Source organism: Trachypithecus francoisi, unplaced genomic scaffold (genome assembly GCF_009764315.1).
Source record: "Trachypithecus francoisi isolate TF-2019V2 unplaced genomic scaffold, Tfra_2.0 Lachesis_group15, whole genome shotgun sequence".
Lineage (NCBI taxonomy): Eukaryota > Metazoa > Chordata > Mammalia > Primates > Cercopithecidae > Trachypithecus > Trachypithecus francoisi.
The window spans coordinates 103562306-103585946 of NW_022681460.1; the positions used below are offsets into that span (position 1 = coordinate 103562306).

The following is a 23641-nucleotide window of genomic DNA, read 5'->3' on the forward strand; positions in this document are numbered from 1 at the left end:
CCCCGACACCTCCTCCTTCCCTCTCCTCCCCCCGCCTCCTCCTCCTCCCCTTCCCGTGCCCCCACCCCCTCCTCCTCCCCTTCCCATCCCCCCACGCCCTCCTCCTCCCCTTCCCGTCCCCCCGCCCCCTCCTCCTCCCATTCCCCTCCCCCCGCCCCCTCCTCCTCCCATTCCTCTCCCCCCACCCCCTCCTTCTCCCCCTTCCCCCGTCCCTCCTCCTTCCCCCGTCCCTCCTCCTTCCCCCCTTCCCCGTCCGTCCTCCTTCTCCCCCTTCCCCCGTCCCTCCTCCTCCTCCCCTTTCCCCGTCCCTCCTCCTCCTCCCCTTCCCCCGTCCCTCCTCCGCCCCTTCCGCTGTCCCTCCTCCTCCCCCTCCCCCTCCCCTACTGCTCCCCTCCCCCTCCCCCTCCCTTCCTGCTCCCCTCCCCCCTCCCTTCCTGCTCCTCTCCTGCTCCCCTCCCCCTCCCCTCCCGCTCCCCTCCCCCTCCCCCTCCCCCTCCCCTCCCGCTCCCCTCCCCCTCCCCCTCCCCCTCCCCTCTCCCTTTTCCCCCCTCCCCTCCCCTTCCCCCCTCCCCTTCCCCCTCCCCTTCCCCCCCCCCTTCCCCCCTCCCCTTCCCCCCCTCCCCTCCCCTTCCACCTCCCCTTCCCCCCTCCCCTCCCCTTCCCCCCTCCCCTTCCCCCTCCCCTTCCCCTTCCCCCCCCTCCCTCTTTCCCCTCCCCCTCCCCTTCCCCCTCCCCCTCCCCTTCCCCATTCCCCTCTACTACCGCCCTCCCCTTCCCCCTCCCCCTCCTACTACTCCCCTTCCCTTACCCTCCCCCTTGCCCCACCCTCCCCCTTCCCCTCTCCACTTCCCTTCTCTCCTTCCCCCTCCCCATCCCCCCTCCTCCCCCTCTCCACCCCCTCCCCTTCCCCCTCCCCCTCCCCCTCCCCCATTCTGCCCCTGCCCTGCCCCTCCCCCATTCCTCCCCCGCTCCCTCCCCTTCCCCTTCCCGTCCCCACCCCTTCCCCCCCCTCCTCCCCCTCTCCTCTCCTCCCCCTCCCCCATCTTCCCCTCCCCCATCTCCCCCTCCCCATCTCCCCCTCCCCCACCCCCATCTCCCCCTCCCCCACCCCCCCATCTCCCCCTCCCCATCTCCCCTTCCCCCTCCCCCTTCTTCTCCCCCTTCCCCTCCTCCTTCCCTTTCCCCTTCCCTTCCTCCTTCCCTTTCCCCTTCCCTTTCCTTCTCCTCCCTTCTCCCCTCTCCCCCTTCTCCCACCCCCCTCCCCGTTCGCCCTCCCCCTCCCCCGTCCCCGTCCCTCCTCCTTCCCCCTCCCCCTCCCCCTTCGCTTTCCCATCCCCCTCCCCTCTCCCCCTTCGCTTTCCCATCCCCCTCCCCTCTCCCCCTCCCGTCTCCCCGTCCCCCTTCCCTCTCCCCCTTCCCCTTCCCATCCCCGTCCCCTCTCCCCCTCCCCTTCCCTTTCCTTTCCCCTTCCCTTTCCTTCTCCTCCCTTCTCCCCTCTCCCCCCTTTTCCACCCCCTCCCCTCCCCTTCCCTCTCCCCCTCCCCTTCCCTCTCCCACCCCCGTCCCCCTCCTGTCCCCCACCCCCGTCCCCCTCCTGTCCCCCCTTCCCTTGATTCAGCAGGTCTGGGGTGGGGCCTGAGACCCTGCATTTCTCAGCCCAAGTGATGCAGTCATGGCTGGGCTGCAGCTCATTCTTTGGGTCACAGGGGCCCAAGGTATCCTCTCCACATTCCTCATTCATCCCTGTTCCTTCATGCATGGGTAGCTCCTTCGATAATGGTGGAAGGAGGTGGTGGAGATTTCACTGAAGGTTGTGTTTTTTGAGATGGAGTTTCGCTCTTTCACCCAGGTTGGAGTGCAGTAACGTGATCTCAACCCACTGCAACCTCCGCCCACTGGGTTCAAGAGAGTCTCCCACCTCAGCCTCCTGAGTAACTGGGATTATAGATAACTGCTACCACACCTGGCTAATTTTTGTATTTTCAGTAGAGACAGGGTTTTGCCATGTTGGCCAGGACAGGCTATCCGCCGGCCTTGGCCTCCCAATGTGCTGAGATTACAGGCATGAACCACCACGCCCAGCCTCACTGAAGGTTTTACCGAGACAGTTGTGGGAGGCATGGGAGGGAATTACATTTCACAGCAAAGCTTTAGAAAATTTTTCCATCAAGGGCCAGATGGTCAACGTCTTAGGCTCTGTGGCCCTGCAGTCTCTGCCAGAGTGCCTCCATTCTGCTGCTGTTGTGTTGTGAAAGCAGTTACGGGAATAGGAAGTGAACATGTTACCGGAATGGAGTCTCAATCCAGACCCCAAGAGAGGGTTCTTGGATCTTGGGCAAGAAACAATTCAGGGCTGCTGGTTGCCCATTTTTATGGTTATTTCTTGATGATATGCTAAGTAAGAGGTGGATTATTCATGCCTCCCCTTTTTAGACCATATAGGGTAACTTCTTGACGTTGCTATGATATCTGTAAATTGTCATGGCGCTGGTGGGAGTGTAGTAGTGAGGACGACCAGAGGTCACTCTCATCTCCATCTTGGTTTGGTGGGATTTAGCTGGCTTCTTTATTGCAACCTGTTTTATCAGCAAGGTCTTTATGACCTGTGTCTTGTGCTGACCTCCTATGTCGTCCTGTGACAGAATGCCTAATCTCTTGGGAATGCAGCCTGGTAGGTCTCAGCCTTATTTTACCCAGCGTCTATTCAAGATGGAGTTGCTCTGGTTCAAATGCCTCTGACACACAGGCAGGGATGTGTTCCAATGACTTTGTTTACAAGAACAGATGTAGGCTGTGGTTTGCAACCTGTTTCGTACCAACCAGGACATCTTGGTCTTCCCAAAGTCTTTCTCCAGCCATCCTCTCCAGGCCTACTCTCCCCTGCCTGCCCCGCTTCCTGATTGTTTTTTCCGGGTTTTCTCTATGGTCTCCTGGGTGCATGCGTAATTAGCTGGAGTAACGACGTTGGTCATCAAACCTTCTGCAAGAGGGTGTGAGTTCCTCCCACCACAGTGACGTGAATGGCACTGATAACCCCAGGGTTTGTGGGAGCCAGTGCCAGCTTGACTCGGGCTGGTTCTCTCTGCACAGGGTGGTCCAGCATCTCCTCGTTGTCATTCCAGGTCTCTGTGGACATATACAATGGCAGCTCCAGCTTCGAGCATTCTGGACGCGTCGTGATGGGGCCCACGTTCCTCAACTACTCTGTGAGCTGCTGTTACCGTGATGGGCACCTGGAGCTCTCCGGCCGGAGCTGGCACAACAGTGAGGCCTTGTTGTGGGCAGGGTTCCCAGGCGAGGCCTGCCTGAGTGCTGAGCTGCAGATACATGGTAAGGCACCCAGCGCACAGCCCCGGGACTGGGGAGCTGGCTTCCTCCATGCCTGGGCCAGCCAGCAGCCTCAGGCCTGGACCCAGGTGGCACCCCCATCAAGCCCAGTGTAGCTCTGGGCTCTAGGACAACCAGGACAGCCTTGCCCATCAATGACCTAATTCCCGAGACAGGCGGATTAGTTTTCTAGGACTTCCACAACGAAGTCCCACACACCAGATGGCTTAAAACATAGAAATCTTAGCTAGGTGTGGCACCTGTGTGTGGTCCCAGCTACTCGGGAGGCTGAGGAAGGGGATTGCTTGAGCCAGAAGGTTGAGGGTGCAGTGAGCTATGATTGCAACACTGCACTCCAGCCTGGGTGACAGAATGAGACCCTGTCTCAAAATAAAAGCAAAAACAATCCGCAGTGGATTGAGGGCCCTTCCGATTTGGATATGACCTTATTTTTACTTAATTACATCTGTAAAGACCTTGTTTTTAAAAAAAGTCATAATCACAGGACAGGGTGAGGGAGGTGGGACTTCAATATCTCTTTTTTGGGGACACGGTTCAACCCGTTTTGGCAGGAAGATAAAAGCAACAAGAGGAGCCAGCACTAGCTGAGCACTTATTGCATACACGCCAGGCAAGCTGTGTGCACACGTTGAGAGCTCAATACAGTACAGCCGTCCCAATCACACAGGGGGAAAGTGAAAGCTCTTAGAGGGGCCTGTGAGCCATCAGAATCCACACTCTTCCCCTCTCTGTCTTCATCTCCCAGCCCCCAGCCCTACTTATTCCACTCCTCGCTGTTCTTCAACACGCCAGGCTTGCTGTGGCCCCAGGACCTTGTCATAGGCTGATCCTGCTGCCTGGAATGCTTCTCTCCCACACGCCTGCCTGGCTTCCTCACCTCCCTTAGGTATTTTTCCAGTGGCATTTCAGGGAGGCCTCTCTTTTCTACCTCCCCATCTCCTCCCATCCCTCTCCCCAGCTCTGTCATTTGACATACGTGTAGCATACGAATGCCTTTGTTTCTCATTCTTTCTACACTAGAATCACCAGAATGTGTGCTCTGTGAGGGCCGGGATGACTTCTGTCTGTTTTGTTGCAGCGTACATAGTAGGTATTGAATGAGTGTGTGAACGAGCCTGTGAGGTAGGGTTAGGAATGTCATTCCCATTCTGCAGATGAGGAATGGAGGCTCAGAGAGGTTGAGTCACCTGGCCCAGGTCACACAGCTGATAATGACAGAGCAAAGATTGAACCCAGAGACACCCTCTGACCCGCATATAGATTATGGAGACGTGACTCTTAACCATTCAGGACCCCTGGGACTCCCCAGTCCCCTAAGGCATCTTCTGTTGGCCTCAAACTTTTTTATTTTGGGGGCCGGGTACAATAGCTCACACCTATACTCCTAGCACTTTGGGAGGCCAAGGTGGGTGGATCATTTGAGGTCAGGATTTCAAGACTCGCCTGGCCAACAGGGTGAAACCCTGTCTCTACAAAAAAAAAAAAAAAAAAAAAAAAAAAAATTAGTTAGCATGGTGGTACATGTCTGTAGTCCCAGTTATTCAGGAGGCTGAGGCACAAGAATCACTTGAATCTGGGAGGCGGAGGTTGCAGTGAGCTGAGATCACGCCACTGCAATCCAGCCTGGGCCACAGAGTGAAACTTTGTGTCAAAAAAACAAACAAACAAAAAACACTTTATTTTTGGCCCTCAGCCTGCTGAGGGGTAAACAGAGGACAGGATCACCTGGGGAAATTGTCCTCCGTCTGAGATGACCTCACGATTCGTTAGGGACATGATAGCCGAGTGAGGGGAGGTCATCCTGGATGACCACCTGCACGCCACTCTAGTTCCCGACCCAGGATGCCTGGTATGGCGGCCCACAGCCAGGAGTGACCTCTCCCTTCTCCCACTGCTGTCCACAGCGTGGGGATTGTGTCCCTTGTCCTCATGCCCTGCACATAGTGGTACATGTGGTCGAATGTTGAACGAGGAAGGAAGGAAGCCTTTCCTGAGGCCTTCTGCATGTCCCATAAGTGGTCCTCTCTCGTATGTTACCCCATTCACTGTGGACGCTGTCCCCTGAGGCGGACGGGCGGGCTGCGCCCACCTCATAGATAAGGAAGTTGAGGCTCAGAGCCGTGGAGCTCGTCCACCCTGCTGGCCAGACGGGAGGCGCTGGAGCCTGGTTGAGTGTCACTTGGGCCTGAGCCCAAGCCGTGAGCTGCACACCACGGGAACCTGGCATCTTGACATAGAGTAGGCACCATCTGTTTGTTCTGGGGCTCCCAGACCCAATGGGTTTCTCTGTGTAGCAAAGGGAATTTAAGTTAAAGAAGAAACTCATAATTGTGAACCAGAATCTCCCGTTCTGCAGGGGGTGATGGGAGGGACGGGACCCTCCAGCCAGGGCCGGGTGGCTGCAGGTGGAAATCAGTGGCTGCAGTGGCCATTTGTGGAGAACAGAGCTCATGCTGATTCCTCTGCAGGCTAGTCGGATAATCCTCAGGAATCATTCAGAAAGCACTCACAGCACCCCCGCTGTGTGTCAGGAGCTGTCCTAAGAGAAACCCCGCCCCCAGGGACTGACTTCTAGTGGGGTGAGAGTATGGGGAGCAGGGACCCAATAAGTAAGTGAGCGAGGTCATTTCAGGTTGTGCTGGGAACCACACTCCAGGGAGATGGGATGGAGGATGCCTGGCAGCAAAGGATTGGGAGGGACTTCAGATGGGCAGTCAAGGGAGGCTTCTTGGAGGAGGTGTCATTTCAGTAACTTCCACTTCAGTGAGAGAAGGAGCCACCCAGGCCTAGATCCTCAGGGACAAATTACGATAGGTGATGTCAAGGAGGCTCAAAGTGGTTGACCCCACTCAGCCCCCACGCTGTGGCCGCCTTGCCCTTTGCTGCTGGTGTTGTGTTTGAGGGCCACAGGGCATGGCCTCTCCTAGTCTGGTGTGTTCCTGGACTGGGAAGGGAGGTGAACTTGTCTTCAGTAGCCCATGCTATTCTCTGCCTCTAGAGACCGAGACCCAGGCCAGGGTAGCCCTCCGTGGAGGGGACAGTGGACTCAGCGTGGACCTGGCAGCCCTGGTGGCTTGCCCACAGTATGGTCCACTGCAGTTGGTGGCCAATGCCAGCCATGCAGTGCCTGCTCTCCAGAGGCTAGGCCTGCCCTTCACCAACCAGGTAAGGAGTGGATGGGACAGGACCTCCCTCCACATTCTGTCCCCTCTGTCCGATTCCTGGTGTGCAGAGGACCCGCTGTGTGCAGGGTGGGTGGGGAGGGCCAGGCCTTGGGTTTCCCCAGTACTTTACAGTTTACAAAGGCTTCATTCATAATCGCTATAACCAGGTCTGCTGAACAGTCTCTGTGTTCCGAATCACAGGGCTGGTGTGGGTGGGTGCTCGGGGCCTCATCTGACTCCTGGCCTGCATCCTTCTGCCCTGCAGTATTGGGTCAGAATCAAAGCTCCTGCTTGTCAAGCGCCTGCCCCGTGCCCAACCCCTTTTAAAGGGTTGATGGGCGTTCATTAGTCTCATCCTCCTAACGCCCCAGAGAGAGGCAGGATGGCACCGTCCTTACGAAGGCCCTCTCCAGTGTTCAGATCCCAGCCCTGCTGCTTGCCAACTGTGTGACCTTGGGCAAACTCCTTCACCTGTCTGTGCCCTCATCTCCTCATCTGCAAAATGGGGATGATGATATTACCTATAATGGGGAGGTTGTGAGGGTCGAGTGAGTTAATCCCATTAATGCCTGCGTAGATGCTTAAGAAGCACCTGCTGTGATGAAGGGGAGGATGATGCTGATGGTGTGACAATGACTATTACCATCATCATCTCTGGGTCACATGTGAGAGCGTGGGCGACTTGCCCAAGGTCACCTAGCAAGTAAGCAGCAAAATAGGGACTCAGACTTGGCGCCCAGGCTCTTCCTCTTGGTGTCTTCCTGCCTCGGTGAAGAGGAACCCACATGGGGCCATGCCCTGACCACTGTCACTTGGCATGAACTCATCCTGCCTAGCTGGGCCCTCCTTCTCCAACACAGAGAGTATTCCAGAGGCAGGTATTAATGCTTCTTTCACAGCCTGTTTCAGATTACCCAGCAACCCCTGCCCCACTCCACTCGGCTGTGGGAGGAGGGGGCAGCTCCCGGCGGGTCAGGGGGCCAGGCTGTCACCCCTCCTGCAAAGGATCTGTGCCCTGTACCCCACAGCTGAGTACATTGGATACCCTGTGCCCCTGACTTCATCTAAACCCTTTCCTGGCCTCAAGGTCAGGTGACACGGAATCCTCCAGGGAGCACATGCTCTGCCAATGTCTGGACCGCAGCTGTCCTTTGGGGTCCCTCGGTGGGTACTGCCAACCTCAGCTGCAATCAGAGCCAACTCTGGCCCTGCATCCTCAGCATCTATGAGAGTGTTGGATAAGCCAAGCCTGCGGGGCTTCTGTGGCTCCCAGGCCATGCTGGGGTTGGGGACAGGGACGTGCTGGGCTGTAGAGCTTGGCTGGGGTCCCCACCAGGCTTGTGAGGCTCCTCAGGCTGTCTGCACCCGCACATCTCACAGCCTGCTCCCTTCTCAGCTCATGTTCCAAGGACTCTGGGAGGCAGAAGAGATGAGCTCCTTGCTGCAGCTGACCTGTGATTCTCAGGCCACCTTGGTCCTTGATGTCCGTGGCCAGAACCAGGCAGTCAGGTGAGGGGGGCCCCCAGGAGGTGAGGAGTGGGGGGAGGAACCATTGGCTGGGCACCTACTGTATACCATCGCTGGATACAGCACCTCTCAATCCTCTTCTCAGCCCTGCTGCATAAATATGGGTAGGAGGGCTCAGAGAGGCCAAGTGACTTTTCCAAGGTCACACAGCTGTAAAAATCCCTCAGCCTCTCCAGGCAGGCCACTGATGAGTTCTTGGCCTCAGAAACTAAGTGCATCCCAGGCCCCAAACACTTATTAGTAACTATTACTGCCCTTAGGACTGGGGGCCTGGTAAGGTGCTTGGTGCTCCTTTGTGTGTACTAAGTCAGGGGCACCAGCCAGGCTCTAGCGCTGGGGTCTCAGCAGTGAGGGAGGGGGTGAGTAAGCCAGTTGTTGAAAGGGTAGACCAGTGGTTCTCACCTAGGGGCGAGTTTCCCCCAGGGACTTTCAGCAAAGCCTGGGGAATTTCTCGTTGCTACACTGGGGAGGACAACACTATGAGGGTCAGTGTATAGAGGCCAGAGATGCTGCTGAGCATCTTGCAGCGCTCAGGACACACCCACAACGGTAAAGTCCATGAGCCAGGACGTCAACTGTGCCAAGGCTGAGACGTGGAGGTGGAGAGGAGCCTGACGGGAGGGTGCAGCACCCTGGAGTTAGCAACATGGGAGACAGGCCTGGCACAGTGGCTCACACCTGTAATCCCAGTGCTTTGGGAGGTCGAGGTGGGAGGATTGCTTAAGCCCGGGAGCTCAAGGCCAGCCTGGGCAATATAGTGAGATCCCCGTTGCTATAAAAAATCTTTTTTTTTTTTTTGAGACGGAGTCTTTCTCTGTCACCCAGGCTGGAATGCAGTGGCGCGATCTCAGCTCACTGCAAGCTCCGCCTCCCGGGTTCATGCCATTCTTCTGCCTCAGCCTCCCCAGTAGTTGGGAGTACAGGTGCCCACCACCATGCTTGGCTAATTTTTTGTATTTTTAGTAAAGATGGGGTTTCACTGTGTTAGCCAGGATGGTCTCGATCTGACCTCGTGATCCGCCCACCTCGGCCTCCCAAAGTGCTGGGATTACAGGCGTGAGCCACCACATCTGGCCTACAAAAAAATCTTAAAAATGAGCCTGGCATGGTGACGCATGCTTGTAGTCCCAACTGCTCAGGATGCTGAGGTGGGAGGATCACTTGAGTCTGGGAGACCGAGGCTGCAGTGAGCAGAGATGGCACCATTGCACTCCAGCCTGGGTGACAGAGAAAGACCCTGTCTCTAGTGAAGAAAAAAAGAAAGAACAACGTGGAGACCATAACGACCCTGGCCTGGAGGAGTGAGGGGAGGGGTGCTATGTGAGGAGGATCCCTGGGAGGGAGCTAGGGAGTTAAAATCCTGCTGTCCACACCCTGCTGGAGCTCCCATAGGACCAATCCAAGAAAGCTCATTGATGGGCTCATGGAAGACTTGAAGCCCAGAGCCATGCTTCACCATTGATACCAATGGGGAAACTGAGGCTCAGAGAGGGGCAGCCAAGAAGCTTGCCCCTGGTGCCAGAGCTAGGCAGAGGCCAAGCCGGGACTCAAATCCAGGTAACTTGGCTCCAGAGTCCAGCCCTAACCAGAGCACCGTATGGTCCTTGGACCTTGGAGTGTGAATAGCCCTGCATTAGGCCACTGATGTGATCCTGGTTCTCTGACTCTCTCTGGGGGAAGTCAACTTGGTCTCGAACTGGCCCTAGGGGTACTGGACAAAGTGCTGTCTCGCCAGCTTCAGGCCTTCTCTTTACTTCTTTCTAGCAAAGAGCTGCTGTTCTCAGGCCAGCATCACCTCCCCTCCCTCCTGGGCCGCTGCCCCAGCTCAGCCTCAGCCTCAGCTAAGGTAACTGTGCCCCAGCTGCCTGGCCCCTAACTGGTTCCAGATGCCTGGCCCGAGGTGGGAGGGAGCCAGGCCCCTCTGGGGAGTGTTAACGCATGCACATCTGTTCGCCAGCCTGCAGCAGGCTCCGGTGGGCAACCCTCAGAAACCCCTGGCTCCAGCTTTCCCAAACACATCCAGGTTTGCATTCCTGGGCCATCCCCTGTGGCCCCCAGTCAGGCCTACAAGCCCTTCGGGAGATGGGGAAGGCCTCCTCACCCAGTGCCTGGCGCCTGGCATTGCCTCACCCAGCCTGGCACACTTGTAGAGACTGCAGCGGATGATACAACCCTTTGGAGCTGTGCCAGCATCACCCCCATCTCTGCCCTGCATGCAGGACTGCAGCGGGGGTCGTAGGAGTGGGCAGGAGGGCCCAGTAGACTTAGGCCAGGTTCCTTTGTCCCCCTGAGCTGTCATCTGTGCCCAAATCCGGAGCTCCTGGAGGGCATGCCTAGTGCCTGGCACAGGCCCCAGCACACAGTAGGTGTTCCGTAAAAAATAGGGCATGAATAGGTGAGTGCATGCATGAACGGTCACATCTGCCAACTGGTCACTTCATTTTGCTACCAGCCACCACGTTTTGGTAGGCTGTCCCTGCCCTGACCCAGGCCGCCTTTGTTTATAGAGCGTGTGCTATATGCTGGGTCCCCTGCCGCATTTACACGTGATTTTGGAGTTCCTCAAACTTCACTATAACTGCATAATCATTCAGGGATCTCTCTCTCTCTCTCTCTCCTCTCTCTCTCCTCTCTCTCTCTCTCTCTCTCTCTCTCTCTCTCTCTCTCTCTCTCTCTCTGTTTCTCTCTTTCCTTTCTTTTCCTTTCTTTTCTTTTCTCTCTTTCTTTCTCTCTTTCTCTTGCAAAGTCTCTGTCACCCAGGCTGGAGTGCAGTGGCACAATTTCGGCTCACTGTGGCACAGTTTCGGCTCACTGCAACCTCCACCTCCCTGGTTCAAGTGATTCTCCTGCCCCAGCCTCCTGAGTAGCTGGAATTACAGGCGTGCACCACCACGCCTGGCTAATTTTTCTGTTTTTGGTAGAGACGAGTTTTCATCGTGATATCGAGGCTGGTCGCAAACTCCTGACCTCAAACGATCCACCCATCTCAGCCTCCCAAATGTTGGGATTACAGGCATGAGCCAACACGCCCAGCCTTATTTTTTATTTTTAAAACTTGTTTCTGAGACAGGGTCTTGCTCTGTTACCCATGCTGGAGTGTGGTGACATGATCATAGCTCACTGCAGCCTCAGGCTTCTGGGTGCAAGTGATCCTCCTGCTTCAGCCTCTGGAGTAACTGGGACTACAGGTGGTACCACCACACTGGGCTCCATTCAGGGAGCTTCTTAATTTTTTCCCAAGTTTTATTTTACGTCATTTCAACCTATGTAAAAGTTACTGTAGGACAGTGAACACTGACCAGTTGTTAATATCTTTCCATATTTCTTACCTATGTTACATAAATTTGTATCATCAAACACATTTTTTCTGTATCTTTAAGAATATAGAGATGTTTCTGAAAACATCACCTTTTTACTCTGATATACTTCAACTATTTCCTGTAACAAGAATATTTTCTGATTTAACACAATAATTACAGCATTCAGGAAATTTAACGTTGAAGTAATACCTTCATTTAATGTACAGCCCATATACATTTTCCTAGCTTTCCCACTAATGTTCTTTCAAAAAACTGTTTTGTTTTGTTTTAAATCCGGGATGCAGGCCAAGATCACACAGCATGCATAGTTGCCATGTCTTTTTAATTTTCTTAATCTGGAACAGAGGTCTGCAAACTTTTATTGTGAAGTAAAATGTGTGGGGGTTGCAGGCCTTATGGTCGCTGTTACAACTACTCAGAATTGTCACTGTAAAGAAAAGCAGCTATAGAGGATATGTAGGTGAATATACATGGCTGTTACAATAAAACTTTATTTATAAAATCAGGTTGTAGGCCAAATTTGACCCAAACGGCAACTCCTGATCTAGAACATTCTCCTTCTACACCCTACCTTTCCTTACCCAGTGTTTTATTTTTTTATATTTAGTTTTTTTTTTTTTTTTTACCCTTTTTGAGAAGAAATTTCGCTCTGTCACCTAGGCCGGAGTGCAGTGGTATAATCTCGACTCACTGCAATCTCTTCCCCCTGGGTTTAAGTGATTCTCTTGCATCAGCCTCCTGAATAGGTGAGATTACAGGCTGCACTACCATGCCTGAATAATTTTTGCATTTTTAATAGAGATGGGGTTTCACCATGTTGGCCAGGCTGGTCTCGCACTCCTGAGCTCAAATGATCTGCCCACCTCGGCCTCGCAAAGTGCTGCCATTACAGGCAGGAGTCGTTGCATCCGGCCCTCCAACCTTTTATTATATAATTTTTTGGACACTAAAAAATTGAAGTAATTTTATGGTGAATACCCACATACCTAGATTTTCCTGTTCACTTTTTATTTCACATAATCACATAGCGTTTCATCCATCTTATTTTTGGATACATTTCAAAGTAAGTTGCAGATATAATTCCCCCTAAACATTTTATTGTCATTAACCATCTTAAAAAAAATCCCAAGCGGATGCAGTGGCTCACACTTGTAATCCCAACACTTCGGGAGGCTGAGGCAGGAGGATTAGTAGAGTTCAGGAGTTCAAAACAACCTGTAACCTAGGGAGACCCCGTCTCTACAAAAAATTTAAAAATTAGCCAGGCATGGTGGTGTGTACCTGTATCTCAGCTCCCCGGGAGGCCGAGGTATGGGAGAATTGCTTGAGCCCAGGAGGTTGAGGGTGCAGTGTGCTGTGTTCATACTACTGTACACACTAGCCTGGATGACAGAGCAGACCCTGCCCCTGTCTTAAAAACAAAACAAAACAAAAAAAGTCTTGCATTGACAATTTTGAAGCGTTCAGGAAGTTATTTTGCAAAACGTCCCTCTAATGTGGATTTGTCAGATTGTTTGTTGAAGATTCAGGTTGAACATTTTTGACATGGGGTATCACTAATGTAATGATGCATTTAGTGAGATCGTTAAAAATATCAGCTCTTAGATGGGTGCAGTGATTCACACCTGTAATCCTAGCACTTTGGGAGGTTGAGGAGGGTGGATCACTTGAGGTCAGGAGTTTGAGACCAGCCTGGCCAACATGGTGAAACCCCGTCTCTAGTAAAAATACAAAAATTAGCTGGGCATGGTGGTACATGCCTGTAATCTTAGCTACTCAGGAGGCTGAGGCAGAAGAATCACTTGAACCTGGGAGGCAGAAGTTGCAGTGAGCCGAGATCGTGCCACTGTACTCCAGTCTGGGCAACAGAGCAAAACACCTTCTCAAAACAAACAAACAAACAAAAAAACAGCTCTTGAACATCTTCCCAGAGACTCTGTTTTTGTAGGTTTTAAGTGGGAGCCCAGAATCTATATTTTTAGTAAGTTCCCCCCCACCACTGCTTTTCAGCCAACCTGGAAGTTAGCATTTCATACAATTTTCACAACAACCCATAATAAAATAGGTGTCCTTATCTGTGTTTTTGGATTAGAAGGCTCGAGTGGTTAAGGAACTAGCTGGAGATCACTCACCTCTCAGTGGTAGATCCACACTTGAAGTTCTGTTGTGTTTGATGTTGACACATGCCCAAGCATAGTTATTTCTGCTAGACTGCCCCCTGCTGTCTGCAACAGTACTACAACTAGAATTCTTGCCTGCTGGTGCCAGGCTGGTAGATACTTTCAAGTCAGTGTTATAGTGGGGAGGGCATAAGGATATAGTTGCCATGGCCACACTTGATGGCCTAATCTGAGGCTTCAAACCCTCACATCATGAAAGTTCATCCAGCCCCAGGAGCTGTGGGTCTCTTGGGCCTGGGACTTTGGGAGGCAGAGCCCTCAGCCTAGAGCCAGCATCTGCTGGAATGTTCCATCAGAGCCCTGATAAGGAGCTCTATCCTGTTTTTTTGTTTTTTTCCTGACCCAGCTACGCTACTCCAAGGGTGACGTTCAGAGCATGTTCGCCTTGGGCGTGGGAGAGCGTCATTTTCACATCAGCACGCAGCAGGTAGCTGCTAAGGCCAGTCTCACCAACTTCATCAAACTGGAACAGACCTTCCTGCAGGTGTGTGAAGGTCAGCCCAGGGCTGGAGCAAGCTGGGGGATGGGGGGCTTCTGGGACAGCCCTCTGAGAAAAGAGAAGTTGTCCTAGTGTCCTGGTTCCTGGGAGGAAGGACAGGCAAGTCTGTGAAATGAACAAAATTTGCTGGAGTGGATTATCAGCTGGTCTCTATATCCATCCATCCTTGCTTTTGCATGATTTATTGAGCATCTACTAGGTGCCAGGCACTATTTCAGAAGCTGGAGTGTGACCTAAAACAGAACTGATCAATCCTTCCTCTCATCAAGTGTCCACTCTAGCGGGGGAGATTGACTCCCTGAAATCACACAAACGAAATATGCCAAATAGTAGTATCATACGGAGAAAACATAGTGAAGTGACTGAGAGTGACCAGGGAGCTTATTTAGATTAGGTGGCCAAGAAAGGCTTCACTGAAGAGAGGACACATGAGCTAGCAGTGGGTGATAAGCACCAGTCATTTGAAAATCTGGGGGAAGGCCGGGCGCAGTGCCTCACGCCTGTAATCCCAGCACTTTGGGAGGCCAAGGCGGGTGGATGATCTAAGGTGAGGAATTCAAGACCAGCATGGCCAACATGGTGAAGCCCCATCTTGACTACAAATACAAAATTAGCCAGGTGTGGTGGCACATGCCTATAATCCCAGCTACTTTGGAGGCTGAGGGAGGAGAATTGCTTGAACCCAGGATGTGGAGGTTGCAGTGAGCCGAGATTGTGCCATTGCACTCCAGCCTGGGCAACAAGAGAGAAACTCCATCTCAAAAAGAGGAAAAGAAAAAAGAAATCTCTGGGGGAGGGGCCTTCGAAGCAGGTGAAGAGACTGTGGTATATATACACCATGGAATACTACATAGCCGTGAAAAAGAATGAAATTCTGTACTTTGAAGCAGCAAGGATGCAATTATCCAAAGTGAACTAGCTCAGAAACAGAAAACCCAATATCCCATGTTCTCACTTATAAGTGGGAGGTAAACACTGAATACACATGGACAGGAAGATGGACACAATAAACACTAAGGCCTCCAAAAGGGAGGAGGGTGAGAAGGAGCCAAGGGCTGAAAAATTACCTGCTGGGTATGATGTTCAATATTTGGGTGACAGGTACGCTAGAAGCCCAGTCCCCACCATTACACAATATACCTATGTAACAAACATGCACACTGACCCCCTGAATCTAAAACACTTTTTTTTTTTTTTTTTTTTTGAGACAGAGTCTTGCTCTGTTGCCCAGGCTGGAGTGCAGTGGCCGGATCTCAGCTCACTGCACGCTCCGCCTCCCGGGTTCCCGCCATTCTCCTGCCTCAGCCTCCGGAGTAGCTGGGACTACAGGCGCCCGCCACCGCGCCCGTCTAGTTTTTTGTATTTTTTTAGTAGAGACGGGGTTTCACCGTATTAGCCAGGATGGTCTCGATCTCCTGACCTCGTGATCCGCCCGTCTCGGCCTCCCAAAGTGCTGGGATGACAGGCTTGAGCCACCGCGCCCGGCCTAAAACACATTTTTTAAAAAGAGTATTCCAGGCAGAGGGAACAAGACATGCAAAGGGCCTGAGGCAGGGATGGGTTTCCATGTTTTAGGAATGGCCAAGGAGCCACTGGGCTGGAGCTGGGTGGGTGGGGAATGGTAGGAGGTGATCTGATCACACAGGGTATGTCAGGCCACAGGGAGGTGTTCGTAGTGTATTCTATCTGCTGCTAGAAGCCTTTGCGGCCATGATCCCTCAATGATGATTTCAGATTCCTGCGGCTGCTGTGTGGGGAGGGACCTACAGGTGGCAGAAGTGAGCAGTGAGGAAGCCCCATAATGGGCACGGCAATAATAATGTATGGTCCAAGCTAGGGGCAGTAGTGATGGGTTTTAGAGACGTTTAAGAGCAAACTTCCTACTCCACCCCAGCAGTCCCCCTGCAGTGCCTTCAAGTCACCCTCGGACCGTGGCACCCACCAGCAGGGACGGCGTCCGTCTCTGAGCCTTTGCACAGACTCTTCCATCTGCCTGGAGTGCTCTTCCCTGCCTCCTCCCCACGCTTGCTTCTCTGTGTTCCCTTCTGCTTTGAATGTCTCTTGTGACTGTCCTTGTCAACTTGTCCCATCATTTCCTGTCCTGTGACGGTCTCCCTGGGAGCCCCTTAAGGGCCGGGACCAGGTCTTGGCTAGCTTTGTACCCAGCACTCAGCACTGGCTTGGGAACATAAGACCTGCTCGCTACATGATAGAGAAGCCCCAACAGCAACTGCATGCCTCCTACAAGCTCCTCTCCACCGTCTAGCCCTGGGCTGGGTGCGCCACTTGAATTACCTTGCAGAGTTTGATACTTTCTTGCCTCCATTTTCTAGGAAACTGAGGCTCAGAGAGGTTGGAAAACTTGCCCAGAGCCACACAGCTTGGCCATGGAGTTGAACGGTGGCTGTTCTGTGCTGTCTCCTGTTGGCCATACCCCCCTCACTCACTCCCCTCCGTTATGTTATCTGCTCATCCTTAGGAAGCATTTGGGTTTTTGATCCCCTGACATATGTCACCATGGAGGAAACTAAATGATCCACAAATACTCCCTTTTTCCTCCTCTGCAAGCTTCTCTCCTTTCCCATTCCAGGCAGAAGCGTAGGTCAGGTTCCCCCGTGACGTCATCATTCTCTTCCAGCTCAGCGCCCTTCCCGGGGAGCTGGTCCTGCAGACCACATACGAGCGAGCTCAAGGGACCCGTGTCCTGCGCCAGGTGGTGCTGTGGGATGGCCAGGAGGTGGCCCTCAGCGGGAGCCTCTCTGGCCCTTTCCCCAAGCCCACCAGGAACTTCAGCCTGCAGGGTGAGTGTGTGAGGGGCTGCAGGCAGGGGTGGCTTAGTCACTCAAATCATCCCTAGCCAGGCGCGGTGGCTCATGCCTGTAATCCTGGCACTTTGGGAGGCTGAGGTGGGTGGATCAGTTGAGGTCGGGAGTTTGAGACTAACCTGGCCAACATGGTGAAACCCTGTCTCTACTAAAAATACAAAAATTAGCCAGGCATGGTGCCTGGTGCCTGTAATCCCCGCTACTTTGGAGTATGAGGCAGGAGAATTGCTTGAACCCGGGAGGCAGAGGTTGCAGAGAGCCAAGACTGAGCCACTGCACTCCAGCCTGGGCAACAGAGTGACACTCAGTCTCAAAAAAGCCATGAGTGAGCACCTGCATATCCCAGGTGTGATTCTAGGCACCAGGGGTCCATCAGGAAGCAAGATGGCTCAGGTGCCACCCCTCTGGGAGACAGGCATTGAGCAACAAGATGCACATAAGCAAAATAACATCAAACTGACCATTTCCACGAGTGGAAAAGGCTGTGAGAGCAAGCAGGGTCTTTGTGGGGTGTGGGCCTCCTTTAGGTGGGGTGGTCTGGGAAGGCCTCTTGGAGGAGGTGACTTCTGAACTGAGGTCTGAAGGATGAGAAGGAGCTGACTGAGGGGCAGATCTGAGCAGAGGCACTTCAGGCAGAAGGTCCCGCGTGGAAATGAGCTTTGCGTGTGGAGCAGCAGCAGCGAGGCTAGCATGGCTGGAATGGGAGAAAGGATGAGGTGAGGCAGGAGGGCTGGGGAACCCAGGTCATGCAGGGTCTCAGCTCACAGAGAGGAGCTGGGGCTCATCCTGAGTGCGTCTGGGCAGGGAGAAGGGGCCAGGGCGTGGAAGGGGTGTCATTCCTGGGCAGTTCTGGTGCCAGGGGAGGTGAGTGCCAACGCAGTGCCAATGACGGCAGTCATGAGCCCCGGGGTCCTCCAGAAGCAGGCATCCCTGGAAGGGGCTGTAACTCAGGGCCTGTGCAGCCACAAGACTCAGTTTCTGTGCGAGGAACCCCCGGAGCACAGATCAGAGTCCGACCTATGACCTGCCAGGTATGGAGAGAGTACAGACCCGAGCCTGGAGGCATGGCTTGCCAGGTGGCCTGATGGAATCCTCCCAGCGTCATGTTTGCCACATGTCTGCCCTGGAAGGCAGAGGAAGTGAGCAGGTCCCTGACATGCCAAGGCAGAGTGCATGCGTGTATGTGCTCATGTGTGTATGTGTGCGCGTGCATGTGTGTGTGTGCATACATGCGCGTGTGTGCGTGCCCGTGTGCGTTTATTTGTGCCACCCTTGGTGAGCTACACAGCGTGTAGCCCCACACTGTGGTCACAGTGTTGCGGGTTGTGAGTCAGCGGGTGGCAGGAATAAAGGGTTCTAGCCGTGCATGTGGTCGGCCTCCCCAAAACCAATGACTGGGTGGTGCCCTGAGAACCAGCCAGTACCAGTGTCTCTGGGCACAGCTCCTGCAGCCCATCTGAACAGGTGGGTGCCCTTTGTACAGAGCTCAGAGGTCACCAAAGTGCAAAGGGGCCTCGGGCAGCCTCCTGCTGTGGGATCCGGGAAAGCAGGGCTGCGCAGGGGGCTCAGGGATGGGTTCAAGTGATGCAGGAGGTCAGGGCAGCTTGACTCACCTGGGGGACAAAGGAAGATGGAGGCTGTCTGTTGCAAGGACTCAGCTATGGGGTGCCACCTGTCACCCAAGCTAGAAGGAGGGCACAGGACAGCAGACGGAGGCATGGGGGTGTGGGGCTTCCAAGGGGGCGCAGGTCACCTGTGCATGTGAGGCCCCCAGGAGGGATGCAGGTTGTTGGGGTTGCGGCTGGCCCCGTCAGCTCCTGATTCAGGATGGTAACAAAGTATTCTGAAACTCTGCAGCATAAAGCAAGCGTGACTCCTTCCTCACGAGGCTGTGGGTCACCTGGACAGCTTTTCTGGTCTTCCTCATGTTGAAGGTCAGCTGTAGGGTGAGCGGGCGACTCTGCTGGCCTTGGCTGGGCTCTCCTGCCTGCTTAGGGGCTGGCTGGCTGGCAGCTGCACTAGGACATCCTGAGTGGAAACCAGGCTCTCCCCAACCGCAGGTGGCACCAGCCCACGGGCCAGCAGGGTTTGTTCTCATGTGGCTGAATGGGTTCAAGGGAGGAAGCGGGCAGAGGCCTCTTAAGGCCTGGGCTTAGAACTGGCACTTGGTCAACTTCACTGAATTCTGTTAGCACATCCCGAGGCCAGACCGGGTCCAAGGCCTGGGAGACAGACGCCACCTCTTGGAGCAGCCTCCGAGTCTCATTGTAACGGGGCTCCCACAGGGACAGTGCAGGGTGTCGAGTGGTAATGCTGGCAAAGTCAGCGTGTAGTTTCTGAGTTTTGTGAAAATTATCTGGATGTGTGGTCCCCGAGTGGCCAGATGCGTGAGCTGGCATTGGCGTCAGCTGAGTCCCCTGCACCCCCTTGGGCCTGGAGCTGCTGACCTCAGCTTACATGCCCTACCCTTTGTGTGTGTCCTCACCCACCCAGTGGAGCTCACGCACCCGCTGCCCCTCCCCCTGCCACGACACTGCAGCCTCCGCCTGTCCTCAGAGCATTCGGGAGGCAGCCACCGGGATGGCCTGGTTGTCCGCTGGGATGGCAGGGACCAGGTAGGTGTCAGGGCCGGAAGGTGACCCTGGGAGAGAGCTGAACTCCACCCTGAAGGCTGAGTGGGGTCCTGGGGGCCCTCCTCTGCCCGAGGAGCCTTATTTGGGACCACCGAGGCTGTACCAGGTCCCCAAGGGACTGTGGGAAAGGCACTGGGAGGGCAGCAGGAGACCTGGGTCCCCACAACACCTTGACAGCCACGGCAATGACAGTGGCTAACAGGCTCTGAATGCTTATCCCGTGATAGGTTCTGTGCATGAACCCACACATCAGCCTCCCATCTGCTCAGTGCTATTAATAGCCCCATGTTCAGATGACGAAACTGAAGGACTTAGAGGTGCAGCGACCTGCCCACGGCCACAGAGCCAGGGGAAGACACTGGAGGAGGAGCGTGACCTCCAGTCCCATCTCTGTCCTGTGTTTGCTCCATCTGCTCCTCTCCAAGCCTCGATTTCCTCCTCTGTGGAATGGGCTGAGCTCTCCAAGGGCCTTGCACAGGGATGCTTTGTGATCAAAGCCACCTGCCCTTGCAGCCTTGACCTTGATGGAGAAGGTGTTCTGTGCGGGTGGGAAAGAGGTGCGGCCTGTCTGGGCAAGGGCACTGGCTGAGTCTGTCTCCCTGCCTAGGTGCTGGTCTCCTCCTCCCTGTGGCTGGGGAAGAGTGAGCTGGCCGCCCGCCTGGCCCTGGCTCACCCATTCAACCTCTCCTGGCGGCAAGCCGAGGCCAGTGGCCTTGCTGAGAGCAGGGGTGGCAGGCAGAGCCGGCAGGTGAGTGAGGATGTCCCAGGCGCCCTTGGCCAGGGCTGGAGGTGGGAGCCACGTGGCTGAGCCTGTGGGGCTGGGCACCTCGGGTAGGAAGAGAGTGTGTTCATCAGTGACAAGGACTTCTCCAGAATCACAGCTTCCTGAAGCCTGGGGATCTCTGGGATCATTCAGTCATCCCTTTATCAATACTTCATTAAGCGCCTACTGTATACCAGGCAGTGTTTGAGGATAGCTCACATTTTAATGTGGGAAACACAGGTCTCTCCCATTCATCATTTGCAGTTGCTTGTTCCGTGGTAGCTTGGGAGATGGAGGCAGCTGGGCTCCCCGTCTGGCTGGGTGGCCTTGGATGTCTCCCATCGCCTCTCTGAGACTCAGGTTTTTCCATCTGTGAAAGGGAGGCCAATAGGCCAGCTGCGTGCAGGCAAAAGATGCTCTCCAGAATTCAAGCCAAGGAATGAATTAAAAAATCACAAGGTGTGATAAGCACCATAAAGTAGTAAAGAGGAGCCCGGCACGGTGGCTCACACCTATAATCCCAGCAATGTGGGAGGCCGAGGTGGGTGGATCACTTGAGGCCATGAATTCGAGACCAGCCTGGCCAACATGGTAAAATCCTGTCTCTACTAAAAATACAAAAATTAGCTGGGTGTGGTGGTGTGTGCCTGCAATCCCAGCTACTTGGGAGGCTGAGATGGGAGAATCACTTGAGCCCAGGAGGTCGACGTTGCAGGGAGCCAAGATCATGCCACTGCACTCCAGCCTGGGTGACAGAGTGAGACTCGGTCTCAGAAAAAGAAAATAAAAGCTGTGAGATTGAGAGTGACTGGGCATGTGGGTAGGGGAGCTACTGTAGGCGGGTGGTCAGTGAGGGCCTCACTGGGGAGGCGGCCTCGGGATGGGAAGGAGCTGGGCTTGAGAGAAGCTGGAGCAGCAGCACTGCAGGTGGCAGGAAAAGCCCATGCAAAGGCCCTGTGGTGGGAACAAGCCAGGTGCTTTGGGGAGGGCCGGAAGGGGAATAAGATGGGAGTAGAGTGACTGGGGGGCATGGGTGACAGGGAGATGAGGTCAGGTGGGCAGAGACAGATCACACTGGCCCTGGAGGTGCCATTGAGGAGAGTGATCGTTTTCTATCTTTGGAAATGCTGAGTGTGGATGTTGAGGATGAGACTTTTTTTTCACCCAAATGCTTTCAGTCTCCAGCCTGGGAATGGTTCTGGGCTCTTCCAGAGATGGGGGCTGGGCAGGGCAGTCTCTCCACCCTCCATCCTAGTTCCTCTAGGGATATCTGGGGGAGGGGGGCCAGCTTCTCCATCCTTTGTAGCCTCTCATTTCCCAACAGAGATGTGGTGTGGGAGTGGCGTTAGCCTCTCCTCTCCTCCACCTGTGCCCCTTTCTCCACCACTGCTCTCCCATCCCAATGCAGGTGCAGCTCACCTGGAACAGAGGACGACCTGTGACCTTGCAGCTCACCTGGGCTGACGGGTCCTCAGCATACAGCATGGCCTGGGACGGCTGCCTGGCTGCCTCCCCAGGGCAGGTATGCGGGGCCTGACTGCTGCAACGAGTGTGGGGCTCCCCGTCACTCCAGGCTTCTCGGCTGGCCCCCCAGGTCATGTACCCTCTTCTGTTCCCTATCAGCTCCAGAAAGCTTGGGGCCTGGACACCCTCCAGGCCTGCGGGGCCTTAATGCAGACCCCAGCTGTGTTCGTTGAACAGCTCGACCTGTCCTGGGGCCAACACCGCATACGGCAGAACTTGACATATGAGGTAAGGTCTGGGCAGCAGTGTCCATCTGGGCAGGGAACCCCAGGTGGCTCCAGCTGCAGCAGGAGTGTCCAGCTCTGGGACCATGTGGTCCTGGATTCCAGTGCTTGTGGGATCCTGGGCAACTCACTTCTCTGCTGTGAGCCTTAGTTTTCTATCTGTGAAATGGTTCCCTTCCTAACTAGGATGTGGTGAGGGTTCTGGAAGCCCTGGAAGAAAAGCTAGGAGCCCAGCACGAGATGCAGGGAAGAGATAGGGAAGGAGGTGGGATGCTAATGGGCTTCTAAGGATGGGGCAGAGGGAGATCAGGAGCTCAGCTTCCCCAAGGCATCAGGTCTGGTCTCCTCCAGCATCACTACCTGATGGGGCTCCTCATGGGGCGAGCACTGTTGTGCAAAGCCTGGGGCAGGAACCAGGCCATGGAGAAATGGGGAGAGCTGGCCCTGGATGCCCCCTTCCTCCTCTGGGCCTCCCACCTGGGTTCCTGGGGCTCTTAGGCATGGCCCCCTAAGTGCCCACAGCAGAAATCCTGCCACAGGCCGGGAATGGTGAATCACACCTGTAATCCCAGCACTTTGGGAGGCTGAGGTGGGGGGATCACCTGAAGTCAGGAGTTTGAGACCAGCCTGGCCAACATGGCAAAACCCCATCTCTACAAAAAAATTTCAAAATTAGCCAGGTACAGTGGCATGTACCTGTAATCCTAGCTATTCGGGAGTCTGAGGTGGGAGAATCGCTTGAACGTGGGAGGTAGAGGTTGCAGTGAGCCGAGATAGCACCACGGCACTGCAGCCTGGGCAGCACAGCGAAACTCTGTTTCAAAAAAAAAAAAAAATCCTGCTTCAGAGTGTAAGGGTGTGCTGTGGCTGATGAGGGCTCTAATGGTGGATTCCTGCCACATGGTCTTAGGTGAGGGTCTCCACCTGCAGCTGGCTATGGGCATTCTCTTAGGTGATGAGCCCCGACCTATGGGCCCTGTCATTTCAGTGGCATTGGCCATCTCAGCCAGGCAGGATCATCGTGGAGGCCACCCTGGAGCACGTCCTCGGGGCCTCTTGTACCCGGCAGAGCTTCCAGGGGGAAGTACAGACTGACTATGCACGCTGGCTGCGGCACTCCTTCCACCTGGGGCTCTGTGACCTGCCCAGGGTAAGTCTGCCCTGCAGAAAGGGACAGCTGGAGGACCAGGGACCCGTGGTGAGGGGGCAGCAGGGAGGGTGGTGCATGCAGAATGCAGGGGTGTGAGTGAGACAGCCAGACGCCAGCATGGTGGCTCTGCCACTTGCCGGCTGGGTGACTGGGCAGGGCGCATCTCCTCTCTAAGCCTCCGGTGTTTCGAGCCTCCGGTGTGTTTCATCTGAGGAATGGAAGGAGCCAAGGTTCCAGGATGTAGAGTGATGGTGAGAGTTCAGAGAGAGGTGATGCAGGAGTGCTCAGCCTTGGTGCCGGGCACATAAGTTAGAGCTGCTGTAGTCATGATTGCCCCAGAGGAGAGGTCACTGGGATCCTTTCTCCTCAACCCCTTGCCCCTCCTGGTAGTGGGTTGACTGGTTCTTCCATCCACCAACCATCCATCCATTCCTTCACACATCCTTCCATCCTCCTTCCTATCTTCCATCCATCCCCCTATCTC

The 23641-nt window shown here is 54.7% G+C and overlaps 1 protein-coding gene across 1 annotated transcript in view; it reads left to right on the plus strand.

The window, feature by feature from the left end:
* LOC117097956 overlaps nucleotides 1–23641 on the plus strand; it is a 154894-nt gene that overhangs the window by 104284 nt on the left and 26969 nt on the right. Inside the window, exons 43-53 of the mRNA XM_033236518.1 lie at nucleotides 3123–3330; nucleotides 6347–6513; nucleotides 7909–8021; nucleotides 9804–9885; nucleotides 13886–14023; nucleotides 16677–16839; nucleotides 19357–19478; nucleotides 20104–20244; nucleotides 21668–21781; nucleotides 21883–22011; nucleotides 22996–23157. Coding sequence (XP_033092409.1) covers nucleotides 3123–3330; nucleotides 6347–6513; nucleotides 7909–8021; nucleotides 9804–9885; nucleotides 13886–14023; nucleotides 16677–16839; nucleotides 19357–19478; nucleotides 20104–20244; nucleotides 21668–21781; nucleotides 21883–22011; nucleotides 22996–23157 — 1539 coding nt within the window. The remainder of the gene's footprint in view (nucleotides 1–3122; nucleotides 3331–6346; nucleotides 6514–7908; nucleotides 8022–9803; nucleotides 9886–13885; nucleotides 14024–16676; nucleotides 16840–19356; nucleotides 19479–20103; nucleotides 20245–21667; nucleotides 21782–21882; nucleotides 22012–22995; nucleotides 23158–23641) is intronic.